General features: G+C 35.0%; 2 protein-coding genes across 2 annotated transcripts; both read left to right on the top strand.

The window, feature by feature from the left end:
• The first annotated feature begins 16,240 nt into the window (after window positions 1-16,240).
• LOC145241596 (uncharacterized) lies at window positions 16,241-16,789 on the top strand. Its single transcript, XM_080104682.1, has one exon. The coding sequence runs from the start codon at window positions 16,241-16,243 to the stop codon at window positions 16,787-16,789; it is 549 nt and encodes a 182-aa protein (XP_079960808.1).
• A 146-nt stretch (window positions 16,790-16,935) lies between these two features.
• Window positions 16,936-17,349, top strand: LOC145241594 (uncharacterized). The gene has a single exon (XM_080104681.1). It carries the CDS (start codon window positions 16,936-16,938, stop codon window positions 17,347-17,349), a length of 414 nt encoding a protein of 137 aa, XP_079960807.1.
• Window positions 17,350-17,848: the final 499 nt, after the last annotated feature.

Below are 17,848 nucleotides of genomic sequence, written 5' to 3'. Positions count from 1 at the left end.
AGCGACCATACGTAACTGTTTACCCTTCAATAATATATATATATATATATATATATATATATATATATATATTTTAAATTCCCGAAACAGTGTTTCATGGTAAACAACTGATGATCCCTTAAAAAATAAATTATTAGTACTATAGTAAATTCGAGAGCGAGTTGATGCAGTGATTGCAGGTGATTTAATGACTTACTGACTATGTATGTACAAAATAAACGCTTTAAAATAAGTGAAACTACTAAGAACTTAGCCAGTTAGGTAGAAGACGGACACTTAGAAAATTGATTTTATTTAAAAAAAAAACAAAAAAAAAAACATTAAACAAGTAAAAATATTTTTTTTAATTATTGGGGGGGGACTATAGTCTATTTTAAAAAACAATATCTCCTTCAAGAACGATCATAAAATGTGTTTTTAATCGATATTTATTCAATAAGGGATCAGTTTTCCTACCTAGCGAAAGGGGACGAGTTTTCCGGAGACGAGTTTTCCGGAGACGAGTTTTCCCGGGACGAGTTTTCCGGGCACCGAAAGGAACATGTCTACGATTAAAAGACAAAAGCTGGGTCTTAACATGACTAAATAAAACAAGCCATTCGTATTCCAATCCACAACATGATTTGCAAATGTGCCAATTTTATACTATACAGTACTAGAAATCGGAGGAGACTTGTTGCCACTCAGACTTTAAAGAATACGAACCATTTTTATCGGTGAGTAATCTATGATAATGGCCAGATTGAGAACTCCTTGTGAATACTAATCCTCCTCCTACTACTAAAAATTAGTTAGTCAATGCTCTTTCCCCACGCCTTTAATCGTATACGTATTTATCGCACAAAATACGTCTTAAAATATTCCTCAGTATTATGGATTATATGCTTGAAAATAAAACCCATTTAATTATTGTAAATAGTAATTTGCAATTAATTAAGAAATTAACGAATTGTTTACTGACTTTCTATCTATTATTTTCACTGTTTTCTCATTCTAAACTGTTTGGCTATCGTGATTAACAAGAACATATTTACATTGGACTTGAAGCTTACCATATTGTAATCGGCCGGAAAGCAGGCAAATGGAACAGTGTTCCATGCGCAGGCATTTCTAGGAAAGAAGCTTTGTTCATGAAATTTGCGTTTAGATTAAGACCCAGATAAATAGTGGGGGGAATTGTTGATACTGATTGTAGGTAGTCGAGTGTTTTTTGTGAAAGTTTGGCAAGGGGGGCATATATACGTATATATTTGTGTGCGTAAGTATGTGCGCGTGTCTGTTTGTGAAAACCGTAAACTTGTATAGATTTAAGGCCTGTTACCATATATTAACATGTAACAATACGCGTTCTTCGATGAGAATCAAATCAGCTTTGTTTAGCCCAGCTTTCAAGTTACTTAAATTCACGTCAAAATTTTCTTAACATGCCGCAATATAAAAACAAATACAGATAGATATACATGTATTAACGCCTATGTTGCTTCTACTTCCGCTTGAAAAGAATGTTTCATGCAACAACAACAACAACAACAACAACAGCAGCAACAGATGCTCTTGGCCTTTTCAAGCGTAGGAGATGCTGACTTATACGGATTTACGTATAAATTTTGAAAGAATTCTCGCACTCCAATTGAAGGATACACCAGCAGCTTTGTAGCATAGAAAAGAGAAGGTTGTGTCGAAAATTTCATAGATCAGTTTTTATTTCTTTTAAGAATCAATTAAAACCGGTGAAAATGTTTTTTTTTCTAACATTGCTTTTGATTTCGTTGATTTTCGGATATTTAAAAAAATGATTCTTTTGTTTGTTTTTTTTTCTCGCGATATTTTATGTTAACAGTGACTATGGATAGAGAAAAATAGCGCAGCTGGAAAAATGGTGGGATCTTTCTACCGCTCCAGTCGTCTTCAAATCCAATATAAACATATTCTTGATGAGCCGTCTTTTAAGTAATCCAATCTCACCGAAGATGCAATTCTCTACCTATATAAGAGAGAGGTACGTCCGAGAATTAAGTACTGTTACCACATATGGGCAGGAGCTGCTAGAAAGGACTTATTCTGCCTTGACAGAGTTCAAAATAGACTTCGTAGCCTTGTGGGGGATGGCCTTGTCTCTTCCCTGCAACCTCTTTCCCACAGAAGTGATGTGGCAAATCTGTGTCTGGTTTATCGTTATTTTCATGGAAATTGATCGTCTGAGCCCCAATCTATGGTCCTACCTCGCCAAACTTTCACGAAAAAGACTCGTCTCGCTGAAACTAATACCAATAATTTTCCCCACTCTTTATCTGTACTTAAACCTAAACCTAAACGTAGATTCAATGAACAAAGCTTCTTTCTTAGAACTGCAAGCCTGTGCACCTCTCTTCAGTTTGTCTGCTTTCCAGCTGACTAGCATATGGTCATCTCCAAGTCTAACATAAACAAATTCTTGATGAGTCGTCTTTTAAGTAATCCAATTTACCAAATGTCCATTACTAACGATTACTACCATGTTGTCTCATTGACTACTGTACACTCATTACTCTTATCCTCGAGTAGCCCCCGGGACTTGATAAGTGGCGACTCCTTTATCAAAAAGAAAAGTTTTTTCTCCACAAAACTTTGCTCTCCCCTAATAGGAAACGCATTATAGTAAGAATGCTCGCTAATGTGACCGGGATTCAATCGTCGGTCTAATACTTGATATTTGATACCACCGTGCTAAACACAACATTATAAGGAGGGATCAAGAATAAGTGGAGCTACTGTCGGTCACAATTACAGACTCACTTGTACCTGGCTCTGCAGACGCGCTTGCAGACTAAGACTTCGAACAATCGTGCAGACTCACTCGCACTCATCATCCCGACGATCCTTGCAACTACATTCGAATACATTTGCAGATATCTTCGACATTGTTTCTTTGATAATTGATTTACAATTAATTATCCAGGAGAAGGCCTCTATCGCGGTTTTAATCGAGACAAATCACTCATCAAAAAACAAAACAAAAAAAGCAAAGAATCAAATTTAAAACATAAACATTACAGCCGACGATCCTTTAACAAGTACATCGACATGAATAATCATCTCGTGGAACACCGTAAGAGTAAAATTCCCACTCGAATACATCCACGACTTTATCAGCTTCGATTTGATATGGATAGGTAAACATAACACCTGGACGGATGGCTCCCTACAATACGTTCAAACACGAAAACAAATACAAATCAAAAACGAAAACGACGACCAGTGCTGAGAGCCGCTTTATTCACAACTACGTCCGTCGGATGAGTATAAAAACAGCAGGCCTTTTCAACAAGTAGTCAGTCGCGGTAATACTGCGTGTCAAATTATTAACGAGATAACATTTTTGACCAGTTTCAGAAACTTACCGGTAGTTTCGTATCAAAAGCTTTGGAAACGTTGGACCAACGATTTTTACAAGGCATTCAAAAAAAGGATCGCATATCCTCTACTAATTATGTCAACGTAGAAATTGCTATGTTCCAAGCATTTTTCCTCGTCCATTTAATGTTTGAAAATTATTTCAGTAAACAAGTTATGGGTATATTATGTTTTTTTCTCAACCTCATTAATAACTTGACACACTGAAATCAACAGATATTCCTATCTTCTGCCATAGTTTCGCTAATATTGCTTGAAATACTTTTATTTTCTGACTGGAGTAGCTGAATAGTATTGTAAGCACTTTCTCAAAGTTTCATGGATTTTTATTCACTCGTTCCTTAAATATTAAAAAATATAAACTCGTTAATAATTTGATAGGCAGTGTAGATTGCCGAGCGGCCAGGTTGAACCAGTCAGCAGCTTCACCCAACGCAACAGCAGCAGTTGCCCACACAGAACGGGTTAGATTACCTCCCCGACAGCAGCCGAACCCAGCAGCGGTAGCAGCCACTTATCGCCGACTCACTTGATCTCAGCGGCCCAATATTGCAAGTCAGCGCCTTCCTGCAGTCACCGTTTCAACTTTACCCTAGTTGGACTTCAACTCTCAGTCTAAGACCTTTGACATTCTTTTTTATTTATTTAAATAAACCTGAACGGATTTATATTCGTTCACGACTTGTTCGCCTTTTTATTGCTGTGTCATCTTTCAGTTGTAGGGTCGATTGTACACCGACATTCGGCCCAACAATAACTTCGCTACTAAGAAAAAAAAAAGACATTGTAATTATGCTAAAACGGGAAGGCCCAAATATTTGGAAACAAACGTATTCAATATAAGCCAGAGTTAACGTTTTCGATGTAGCTGTTTAGCTGGTCTAACTAGCATATTAATAAAAATGCTAAGAAATAATAAAAATATTTTATTTATGAATATATGCTTATAATGAAATTATTAGTGTTTCAATGTAAACACCACATAATATGAATTATGGCTTCTATTTCCATGCAAATTAGTATTTGAGTCATAGGAATGAAAGAAACTATAATCTTTTGTAAAAGGTGATCAGTAGGGATTTCGAATGCTTGCCTTAGATTCGGTGACGTCATCACTGTTTAGTATTTTCTGAAGCTACTTATAGGGATTGTTCATTAACGGATAAGCTAAACATAACTCAAACGTAGATAATGGAAAAATTCTGAGGGTATGTAATTCATTTTCCCCCTGATTTTATTAAATGCTAACTTGGGAGGCATCACGTACGAAAATAATTTTATCAAATCTTCTAACCAACACACGCAATGGAAATATAAATTATTAACGAAACAGTATAAGAAAATGCTGAATTTTTTTTTGTGTTTTTGTTACTAGTGCACTTATGGATCCGTGCTGAAATAATTACGTTATTATTTAGAAAGCCATTCTTAACATGGGAAGGGGAGGGTGTTTTGTACCTATCTTGTACTTTAACATCACAGTTTAATAAAAACAGATATCATAAAACGTGAATTAAACTTGAAAATACTATTTTAAAAATATTCCGGATCATTAAGTGCACTAACACCGCGTTTTCCTGGTGCTTTACATCAGGAACATTCATATTTCCATGGACAAAGAGTAGTATATGTTTTATTAGTATATTCTGTTGCTAGGCTGTGAGGCAAAAATCATTATAAACAAAATCAATTATTATTATTATTATTATTATTTTGCTTCAAACCAGATTGCCCCCCACGACGGGAACACTCTCGACAAACCCGACAGCCAGCTAAATCCCACCCCCACACAGTAGAGATCCCTAGATGTAAAAGATATTTCTACTCCAGTTGTTTCTTCCCCAGAACCGCTAGACTTTGGAATTCAATTCTAGGTCCATGCTTCCCCAACTGTACTGACGTACAGAAGTTCAAGTGAAACGTGAACAGACATCTTGCTGGCCAAATCCCTACATAGTACCCCAGTAATTGTTGCCCCTAATAGTAGCCAACTACACCAAAGTGGCAATTTACCTTGTTTGGGGTGAAAATGTAAAAAAAAAAAAAGATTTCTCTTTTCAAGCAGCTGGATGTATGCCACAGTAAGAACCGACGTTTGTATCAAAATGTTGGTCTTGTGAGGAGGCGAGGAGCACGGTAAAATAATTGTTATTCTTAAAAAACCTATTTTATAATAGTACAGCGGGGGAGGACAGTAACCATTCTGTACAGCAGAACCCCGGAATACGGTGGCCCTAGAATACGCTTTTTTACAGGTTACGATGTGGAATACGATGTTTTCCGCCCCCTGGTTACGGCATTTGCCCCACCTTACGGTGTTATTTAAACTGTTATTTGATTATATAAATGTGTATTATATACTGTACTGTATTTTATTACTACGGGGTTCTCCTGTACTTTTACGTAACAACCTAATGAATACAACTACTGACACAAACTAATTCCCAGCGTGTTCTTAGGGTTGGTATGTTCGAAAAAGTTTAAAAAGCAAAAATACAACAGAGAAGTAATTCAATATGTGTATGTGTGTGATGTGATCGTTTGCCGGGTAGTGTTTCTTGGTGTGTATCCGCCTCGTGGAGACGTTTCTAGTCCCGTCATTTCGTCCTGGCACGACACCAGCTCCCAGTGGTCTAACCAAAGTAAAAATAATAAGCACACCCGTTTACATCAAGGTGGCGATGTGGCGTCGGCTATAATCGGCTGACAGGTTTGGTCGTCGAGTCTTCGTTGCATTGTTAGGGGCAGCATCAATCGTTGGCATTAAATAGTAGGGACCGCTTCTCTGTTGCTTGAAAAATATATTGAAGGCTGCACAGAATAAACGAACAAAGCATCTTTTGTATGAAACATATAATTATTTTATTATTAACTGTTAAGGAGCATTTTAAAATCGGTGATTGTGGACGTATGTCCGTCGCGGATGGTACAAACTGCTATGAGCATCGCTCGCATGTGACCGTCTTGTTCTGTGTCCCCGGCTTCAACTATATAAAACAATTCCTCTCTCTCTCTCTCTCTTCTCAAGTGAGAGGAAGAGAGTGACAAGAAAAAGAGAAGAACGAAAAAGAGGGCAAGAGAGAGGGAGAGAGAGACACACACACACACACATACACGCTAAAACAAGGCAAGTCGAATGCCAATGTGGTTTTCAATTCTGTTGTCGGTTAGACAAGTTTGACCTTTAAGCACCAGTATTCTCTGATGGCTTTGACTAGGTCGAGTTTTATAAACAACTGTCAATTTTAGCTTGAATCATATCTGATTGATAACAGTTACTGAAGCCGTCGTGTTTTTCAATAATGAACCCTTTCTTCATCGCCTCCCCACTAGCAGAGTCTGGCACAGGTTAGCTACAATGTTAAATTAGGTAGACACCCAACTCCCACATAACGGAGCGTCTTCATTGCGCCATATACAGATGGAGGTGTGCGTGTGTATGTGTACATTTAAGCAGCATTCTTTCCTACAAACATGTTCTATTTTTTGCCTCTGATGCTTTCTGATTCTTTTATTTTATTTTTTTTCTTGTTTTTTTTTGTCAGAATCTACTGATATATCTAACACAGTCTCTTTTGACCTGACTGATTTCAGATCAATCCAGATCCATCATCACGAATCATTAAAAAGCTAGATTTTCATTCGTTTTAAAAAGTGTGTCTGTATTTTAATTTGGCCACATTTGAAGCAAATTAAATAAAAAAAAACTCTCAAAGTTTGAAAGAAATATATTTAAAAACAAATAGAACATTTAGTAAAAAAAAGGATGAAAATTAAATAATGTGAGGAGATATACAAACTGGAAAAAAGTAATTTGATACGATTTTTAGAATAAATGGTGAAAGGAACGAAATAAAGGGAATAAACGAAGGAAAAAAAGGAACAAAAGAATGAAAGAAATAAGGAAGAAAACAAAGGAAATGTTTAACGAAAGAAAAGAGAAACAATGGATGAAAGAAACATGCTTTTAAAAAGCATGAAATAGGAAATAATTAAGACAAAGACATTTTTGGAAAATTAAAAAAAAGGAGGAAAGTGAAGAAAAAAACTAATAAAAAATATGGAATAAAATAAATTAAGAAGAACAAAGAACAAAAAAAAAAAAAAGAAACAAAGGGAAAGGAAGGAATTAAAAATCCAATAATGAAAAAGCCGCCTCCCATAAAAAAAATGAATGAAACTAAAAGGAATGAAAGAAAAGTAACGGAAGAAATAAATTAAATGGTCGATAATAAATCAGACAAAAAAGTAGTATTTTTACCAGAAATAAAATAAATAAATAATGAAAGTGAAAAAAAGAATGAATGAAAATATTAAAGAATATCGGAAAGAAAATAAATAAATAAGACAACATATATGGTATAGTATCTATATTTTTATAGGCAACATATGATATATTTACTAGAGTGCGTATTTATCGACTGGTATGTTACAAAAGACTGTGTATTGATTTTTTTCTTTTTGTAAACTGTTATCCTCATCTTTATAGTGGTTGGCCAACTCAACCTTCAGGCCTTCTTCAGATGATTAAACGCGACGAGATAGGAATGCTAAGTAACTGTATCTCTAGTAATTACTGCCTTTTATAATTGTTGCTGTTTCACCACATTGTGACCAACTAATCCTCTGGCATGCTTTGGATAGGCATGAAACCTCTATCCCCAGACAAAGCACTCAACTCTTCTATCCACTGCGCCACGAAAGACGACCAATGTTGGATTTTATGGTCTTATATATCTTTTTTTTTTTAATTTTTTGTAGTTTCATCTCAAAGGACCCCGCCCCCCCCCAAAAAAAAAAGAACTGATCCAAGACTGGATATTTACTTCTGTTCCCTCGCAAGAAGATTTAATACAAGGTCAGAATATGAGGAGAATAAAGATAGCGTTGTTTAAGAAAGAGCAGGATGATCTAATAAAAAATACCCGTGAAACCTCTTGATATTCCTTGGTCGGAGCGCCTCAGGCAGTTAGCAATAAACTAAGCCCACTCAAAAGAAAGGAAGCAAGGCCTGTGAGGGTGGGCATCTTATATATATATATATATATATATATATATATATATATATATATATATATATAGCGAAAAAAATGAGAAAGGTAGGGGGGGAAATTAGGCTATATATATATATATATATACATATATATATATATATATATATATATATATATATATATATATATATATATATATATAGCCTAACCCCCCCCCCCTACCTTTCTCATTTTTTTCGCTCTTGAGAAAGGTAGGGGGGGAATTAGGCTATATATATATATATATATATATATATATATATATATACATATATATATGTATATATATATATATATATATAGCCTAATTTCCCCCCCTACCTTCCTCATTATTTTCGCTCTTTCTATTTTGATTTATCTTTTTATTTTCTTCCGCCATTTGTTTGTTTCTTTTATTCGGTTAATTGTTTTTCTTTGTTTTTTGTTTTCTTCATTTCTCTTCTTTCTTTCATTTTATTATTTCTCTCTTTCTCTCTCTTTCTCGCTCTCTCTTTCTCTCTCTTTCTCTCTCTGTCTCTTTTCAGCTTCCTCTTCTTTCTGTTTTCATTTCTCTTTTATCTTCTTTATTTATATCATTATTTCTTCCATTTCACTCTTTAGTTTACATAATCTTTCCTTTCTATATTTTCCTTTCTTTCTTTTCACTATTTCTCTTTGTTTTTCACTTTCTGTTTTTCTTTCTTTTTTTTTAACTTTTTAATCTTCTTTCTACCAGCATTTATTACGTTCTTTCATTTAATTTTAAAGTTTACATATTCTTCCATTCTTCTTTACTTCATTTTTTCAACATGTCTATTTTTCTGTGTGCTTTTTTTGTATTTTTCTTTCTTTCCTTTTCATTTCAATTTTTCATTTTCTTCTTCCCATAATTTATTTATTACGTTCTTTCATTTAATTTTAAAGTTTACATATTCTTCCTTTATTCATTACTTCACTTTTTCTAAATTTCTATTTTTCTTTGTTTTTTTTATCTTTCTTTTTTTCTTTTTCCTTTAAATTTTTCTCCTTCTTGTTTTTCTTTTTTCTTCTTCTTTTTTTTCTTCTTCTTTTTCTTCTTCTCTTTTTTTCCTTCTTCTTCTTCTTCTTCTTCTTCTTTTTCTTCTTCTTCTTCTTCTTCCCAGCATTTATTTCATTCTTTCTTTCATTACACTTTTCAGTTCTCATATACTTCTTTTCTTCTTTCTTTCATTCTTTCTTTAATTTCTATTTCTATTTCTATTTGTTTGTTTTTTTTAATTTTTTAATTCCCTTTTCATTTCACGTGTTCATCTCATCCCTTCCTTTCTTTATTTCTAATCATTCTTTAATATCACTATCTCTCCTCGCTTTACATCTTCTTCCTTTTCATCTTGTATTCTTTCTTTCTCTCATTTAATTGTTTCGCTTATTTTTTTTTTAGATACTTCCTGTTTTCATTCCTCCTTTTCATCTCCATCTTCCACCCTTTCGTTTATTCCACTACTTCGCTTTGTTTCTATCTTATTTGTTCACATTCTTTCTCTATTGTTATTTGCTTCTATTTGTTTTTCTCTCATCCAAACAAATGACCCTTTCTGTCCGCTCGAATGCATCGTCAGCCATTTCCCTTATTTGTGTACATTTTACACGCAATAAAACTGCCCCCTATCGCCTCTCAATATAGAAACTCATTGTTATCTCCCCTTAATATCATGACTAAACCCGAAACAATGTGCCAATCAAATAAAGCAAAACACCTGGAAATCGCACGAGTACTAGATGACCCTGAATCACTTGACTCATCAAAACTCACTTAACCAGCGACTTTTAAAAAGAATGCACATTTGTCACTGAAGTCTATTTAAACACCGAATAATAATCAATTGATAACTACATTGATCATTTGTTATAAGCTTTATTTATCCGCCGTTGTCCGGATATCACTTAACTTTCTGTTAGATTTCGCTAAATGAACATCCATACCGACCACTGTGTGCCTTTTCTAATTCTAACCAAAACCTATTTTTGTCTTTTTTCGTCATGTATTAAATGAAAATATTTACATGTTTGGAAAATGTAGCTACCGATATTTGCATGATTTTTTTCTTACATGCTAGCATTTCAGCTCGGCGTTGCCCGGGTGTTTGCAGGTGTATGTTGAGCAAAAAATAAATAAATAAATAAATAACGGTCAATTTTTTAAAATTTGACCCCTATTATGACCCCTTATATTTATTGTTTTGGGGCTCAAATCAAGTGATTAGGTTAGATCCATGTCCAAAGAATTTATATATAAGATTTCAAGTGTGCAGATCAAAAATTAGCGGAGAAATTTGGTAGAGTTCTCAAATTACCCTGTTTATCAAATTTCGAGTCTGTAAACTTAAAATTGAGTTATTGCGTAAGAAAATATACATAGACACACACACAGACACACACAGACACGTTCACTTTTATAGATATACTAGCATTTCAGCCCGGCGTTGCCCGGGTGTTTGGAAGTGTATGTTGAGCAAAAAAAAAAAAAAAAAGCGGTCAATTTTTTAAACTTTGACCCCTATTATGACCACTTAACATCTATTATTTTAAATTCATATCAAGTTATTCAGTTAGGTCCATGTCCAAGGAACCTATATCTATAATTTCAAGTGTTTAGATCCAAAATTGTCGGAGGAGTTTGGTAGAGTTCTAAAAAGCTAAATCGTTGACTTTGACAATTTAACAGCCAAATTTCTGACCGAAAACCGATCACAAAAATTTTACCAAGTCTCACTACCCTGTATATCTAATTTAGAGTCTGTAGACTAAAAATTGACAGAGTTATTGCGTAGGGAAATGTACACAGACACACACAGACACACGCACACACAGGTCCACTTTTATAGATATATAGATAGATTCTCTTGGTTTAGAAGAAAATGCAACTGATTTTTTTCTTTGACCGTTTTTAGGGCATGGCTTCAGTGTTTTTGAACACGCCATTCGTTGATGTTTGAATGTGATACATGTATCAGTCGTCAGATTGTGCACTGACACGAAAAAGTACTTGTCATTGATTCTGTTTATTTTTGTTACATAATTAAATCTATACATCTAAAAAAGTGAAAATGTGTGTGAGGACAATTCTCAACGAATTTTTGATCTGGAGAGTCCAAATTTGGTATATAGGATATTCAGACATGTAGAAAATTTTTTAATCCGTTTTAATCTAGCGAAAGGAATACTAAGAGGTCAAAATCGAAGAAAATGGTACATGGGAGTTCATAGGAGTCGCATGCGTGAATGGTTCACATAACAAATTATTTATGGTAATTATAAGTATGGTTTGAAAACACCATTTAAAGATTGTGTAACCTTTATCTAATGGCTATCATACCTGACTCACTGTCTTTAGGTTTTGGTATTGATCTCAACTCGAATATTTTTAATAATAATAATAATAATAATAATAATAATAATAATAATAATAATAATAATAATAATAATAATAATAACTATAAAAATGGATAAAAAATAAATAAAATTCTGCGCAAAAAGATCTTATGGAGATGAAACGCAAACGACTGTCTAGCGTAAGTGGTTTAAATACATTTTCATAACTTATTATATGGGTGGAAAAAATACCCTTCGCCAGTTTTTGCACTTGCTATTTATCTAGCTACAATTTAAAAATATTCGTATAAAATCGAAAAATGTATTCACTTAAGTAAACTTTGGTCATTTAATTGTTCATATATATATATATATATATATATATATATATATATATATATATATGAATACATGTATGTATATATATATGTTTATATATATATCTATTATATATATAAATCCGTAATCCTGTCTGTCTGTTTGTTTGTTCACAATTTGATTAATATATACAAAACTTCCTGCTGAAAACGGTTATCTATATAAATTTTATTTACTATAAGATTTTCTATATAAATAAATAGCATCACGACCAATATATACCCACTATATTGAAAGCAATGTACATAATAGTACTAATCTAATTTGCATATTATATTAAAGAAAATCTTTTTAAATAATTCGCTCAATTAAAATTACTGATTATAGTAATGTAATTGATGTAATTGTTCTATTTAAGAGTATTATTTAAAGTTAATTTATTTAAATTATTTTAATTCAAGTTATTTTGTACTATTTGCTAAACTGGCACATTTTAAGTAATTTTCACTGATATTTCACTTCCGGTTATGAACGGATATAGTTTTTAACCAAATCGAGAGATATGATGATAAAATGAATTGTTTTAATTATTTATTTTCTATAAATGTAAAAGTTACAAATATTGATAAAAAAATAAATAATTAGGCTACGGATGATTTTATTTTTCGACGAAATATTTTAAATCGTTAGCCCTCTATTAAAGTCTCGGCTATACATGTCGATTCATTGTAAGGTGTGAGTACGTTTACCAAAAGGTTAAAATTTATTTCCTACGGACGATTTTAAAATCATTTTTCAACTATTCACTTGACTGTCTGAATTTTATTATCGTTTCCATAATACTTTGATAAAGAAACAAGGTAAAGCAATGCTTTTTATATCAGATATATTCCTACGCGTTTTTTTTTTCACTTTTTTTTCTTCGATTTTCTTTTGAGAAAGATCTTATGTTTTCCTGTCTGGGTAATTAATTTAGTTGATAATATATATTTGTGTGGGGGAGTTTCGACATAATTATGGTTTTTTTTTCGGGGGGAGAGGAGTGTCGCTTTATGTCTCAGCGTCACTCAAAGAAAAATAATTGCAGAAGTACAAAAACGCGGGTGTTTTTATCTGTTTAGTACTTCTGCAGTTTACGAACCGTGTTATTTTTTAGATATGATTTACAAGTGTAATTCGATTTTTGCCGTATCTTTTGTTTATTAAATTTTTATGTGAAAGTCCTTCCTTTATTAAAAATGGGGTACTTTTTATATACACAACCAAGCATAGTTTATCTACAAAAATCCTAATTTACATTTTTGGGAGCAACACAAACTGAAAACGGACCTGTACAGTTTTTTTATCTACGTAATGTAGAACTTTCGTTTACATTTTTACCAGTGGTATCTTTTTCACATTTTTGACATCATCACTGCTAATTTACCCCTATTTAATCTAATATATATATATAAATAGTATTGTTTGTTTTTTTTACATTTTTATGCTCAGCCAAACACCCGCATCCGAGAGTTACAGATAAAAAATTGTAAATATACTTAATTGTTATTTTTCAGCGTTCACCCCAAAGCAAAGTAGATTTACGAATCTTCTCCGACTTCTATCTACTATGAAGCGCAACAGAAGTAATAGTATTTCTAAAACACCACATGCTCAAAGGATGAGACTTCGCCGTCAGTCTGAGACCTTTACTGAAAGAGAAGAACGACTCTCATTGCAAAGACAAACGCAGAGAGAGTCACGCCAAGCTGAGACCTCCACTGAAAGAGAAGAACGACTCTCATTGCAAAGACAAACGCAGAGAGAGTCACGCCAAGCTGAGACCTCCACTGAAAGAGAAGAACGACTCTCATTGCAAAGACAAACGCAGAGAGAGTCACGCCAAGCTGAGACCTCCACCGAAAGAGAAGAACGACTCTCATCGCAAAGACAAACGCAGAGAGAGTCACGCCAAGCTGAGAACTCCACCGAAAGAGAAGAACGGCTCTCATTGCAAAGACAAACGCAGAGAGAGTCACGCCAAGCTGAGACCTCCACCGAAAGAGAAGAACGACTCTCATTGCAAAGACAAATGCAGAGAGAGTCACGCCAAGCTGAGACCTCCACCGAAAGAGAAGAACGACTCTCATTGCAAAGACAAATGCAGAGAGAGTCACGCCAAGCTGAGACCTCCACCGAAAGAGAAGAACGACTCTCATTGCAAAGACAAACGCAGAGAGAGTCACGCCAAGCTGAGACCTCCACTGAAAGAGAAGATCGACTCTCATTGCAAAGACAAACGCAGAGAGAGTCACGCCAAGCTGAGACCTCCACCGAAAGAGAAGAACGACTCTCATTGCAAAGACAAATGCAGAGAGAGTCACGCCAAGCTGAGACCTCCACCGAAAGAGAAGAACGACTCTCATTGCAAAGACAAATGCAGAGAGAGTCACACCAAGCTGAGACCTCCACCGAAAGAGAAGAACGACTCTCATTGCAAAGACAAATGCAGAGAGAGTCACGCCAAGCTGAGACCTCCACCGAAAGAGAAGAACGACTCTCATTGCAAAAACAAACACAGAGAGAGAGAGAGTCACGCCAAGCTGAGACCTCCACCGAAAGAGAAGATCGACTCTCATTGCAAAGACAAACGCAGAGAGAGTCACGCCAAGCTGAGACCTCCACCGAAAGAGAAGATCGACTCTCATTGCAAAGACAAACGCAGAGAGAGTCACGCCAACATGAATCCTTAGTTAACAGTCAAAGAAGACATGAACTGGATAGATTGTACAATGTTATTGCAAGACAAAACCAGTCCCAGGAAGAAAGAGAATTGCAGCTGAGTTTTTACAGAAACATATATCAAAATCTAAGACAACATGAACTTCAGAATGCTAAACGCACTGCATTACTCTATCCCAATAATGACTCATGGGGCAAGGCTGCACTAGGACAAATGTGTAACGTATGTCAGTGTGATGCAGAAAAATTTAAAGGAAAATCACCAGGATTTTGTTGCAGAAATGGAAAAGTTACACCACATCCACTTCCATCTCTACCTGAAGTGTTTCATGATCTATTTACTGGGCAAACTTCACTTAGCAAACACTTTTTGTCAAGGATTAGGGAATATAACAATTTCTTTGCCATGACCAGCTTTGGTCACACAGATGCATCTGTTCACGGTTGGAATCCATCTGTAAAGATCCAAGGTCAAATCTATCATCAACTAGGATCACTGCTACCACCTGAAGATGGAAGAGCAAGCTATATCCAAGTGCACTTTTTAGATAGTTATGAAGATTAATTGAGAACGAGAGCTCATCAACACTTGAATGCTGAGATCCTACAAACAATTACGGTCTTTTTAAATGAAAATAACCATTATATAAAGACATTAAAGACAGCACTGAAGAGAATTTCAGAGTTACATCGTGCCTATGATCCTTTGATATATACTATATTTTTTTTCCATATGGAACAGATGGCTACCACATATATTTGCAAGGGGGAAATAGTTGCAAAATAACGCAATTGCAGTTTTACTCTTTCCATATTATGTGCAGAGAAGGTAATTATCTCTTACTTGGAAGGCGGCTCTTCGAGCAATTCTTGGTAGATGCATACTGCAAAATAGAAACTGAAAGATTACAGTTTTTGAGAACAGAACAGCAAAGACTGCTTGCTGACAATTACTCAAATTTACGTGATAGTTTGCTTGCTGGTGATGGTGATCCAAATCAATTAGGTCGGCGAATTCTGCTTCCTGCGACCTATATCGGTGGTCCCCGATATCTTTACGAAAAACGGTCAGATGCAATGGCCTTTGTGAGACATTATGGCAGAGCAGATTATTTAATCACTATGACATGTAATCCACACTGGCCAGAAATTGTTGAAAATTTGGCTGCTGGACAGGAAAGTCATGACCGACCAGATATTGTTGCCAGAGTGTTTAGATTGAAACTTAAAAAATTCATGGAAAATATAAAAAGGGAATTTTTGGTAATTTGCAAGCATGGTTGTATACCATTGAGTATCAGAAAAGAGGTTTACCTCATGCACACTTTATTTTCTGGATATTTCCCGAGCATAAACTCAGAGCAGAAGAATATGATTTAGCAATTTCTGCAGAAATTCCTTCTAGAGACGAAGAAAAAGAATCCCACGATCTGGTCATGAAACACATGATCCACGGCCCATGCGGTCCCCTAAATGAAGCCTCCCCATGTATGAAAGACAAAAAATGTTCCAAAGAATTTCCCAAATCGTTCTTACAATTTACTGAACAGGGTAAGGATTCCTATCCTAAATATAGAAGAAGGAAACCGCAAGACGGAGGTCACATTGGCATGATAAAAATGAAGCAAAATGGTCGCCGAGTTGATCAAGAAATCACCAATCAATGGGTAGTGCCTTACAATCCATATTTGTTGCGGCAATTCAACTGTCATATCAATGTTGAAATTTGTTCATCAATTAAATCCATCAAGTATTGCATCAAATATATATCAAAAGGATCAGATCAAGCCGTTTTCCAGTTACAAAATGATGTACAAGCCAATCCTCAAGAATCACAGGTGATTGATGAAATCAGCCAATATCAATACATGCGATATTTGTCAACATCAGAAGCAGCATGGCGAATACTTGGCCATCCTACACATGAGCATTTCCCACCAGTTGTCGGTTTGGCAGTCCACCTTGAGAATGGGCAAAGATTCCTCTTTAATTAGGAAAATGCATTACAGACTGCACTTGGGCCCCCACCTCATACAACTTTGACAGGTTTTTTCCAGCTTTGCAAAGATGATTACTTTGCAAAGACATTAAAGTATTCCGAATTGCCACAATATTATATTTGGAATAAAAGTACAAAGAAATGGAATCGTCGCAATGGATGGATGCCGTTGATGAGTATGGCCTGGTTTCAAAAGTGCAAGCCGTTGGTAGGATTTACACAATAGACCCAAGAGCTGGAGAGTGTTATTTTTTGCGACTTCTACTGAACGAAGTGAGAGGACCAACTTCATTTCATGATCTTAAAATTGTTAATGGCAATATATGCTCGACATTCAGAGAGTCTTGCCTTGCCAGAGGGCTTTTGGAGAATGATGACCATTTACAATTAGCCATGGAAAAAGCAAATATTTCACAATCACCTGCAAACATGATATGCCTATTTGCAATCATCCTGACAGCATGTTCACCAAGTAAGCCATCACAGCTTTGGGAAACCTTCAAAGAAGCATTGTCAGATGATTATTTAAAACTATATCGATGCTCCAGTATCTGATTATATTTTCAATCAAGCTTTGTGCTATTTAGAAAACAAAGTCCTAATGATGGGAGGAGTTGCTTTGACAGCATAGGGCCTGCCAACACCAGCCCATATTGACAATTTTTGAAATGGTAAATGGTGAAAGAGGGGACCATAAAAATAGTATGTTCCTTGGTGCACCTGGAGGAACGGGGAAGACTTTTTTACAAAATTTAATTTTGGCAAAAATGAGGTCAGAGAAAAACATTGCGCTAGCTACTGCATCAAGTAGGATTGCAGTAACGCTTTTGGAAGGAGGCCGTACTTTGCACAGTGCTTTCAAAGTGCCTTTGAATATATATAGAATGAATGAGCCTACATGCTCTCTTACTCGAACCTCTAATATGGCCAAAGTAATACGAGACACGAAAGCAATAATTGTTGATGAAGCCACAATGGCTCATAAAACTGTTTTCGAAGCAATTGATCGAGCATTGCAGGATATTATAGGTGTCAAAAAGAAGGGCAAACATTG

This window comes from Euprymna scolopes, chromosome 20 (assembly GCF_053919585.1).
Source record: "Euprymna scolopes isolate OS-2025 chromosome 20, ASM5391958v1, whole genome shotgun sequence".
Lineage (NCBI taxonomy): Eukaryota > Metazoa > Mollusca > Cephalopoda > Sepiida > Sepiolidae > Euprymna > Euprymna scolopes.
Note: the sequence above shows the minus strand (reverse complement) of the source record. Positions and strands in the feature narration are given on the sequence as shown.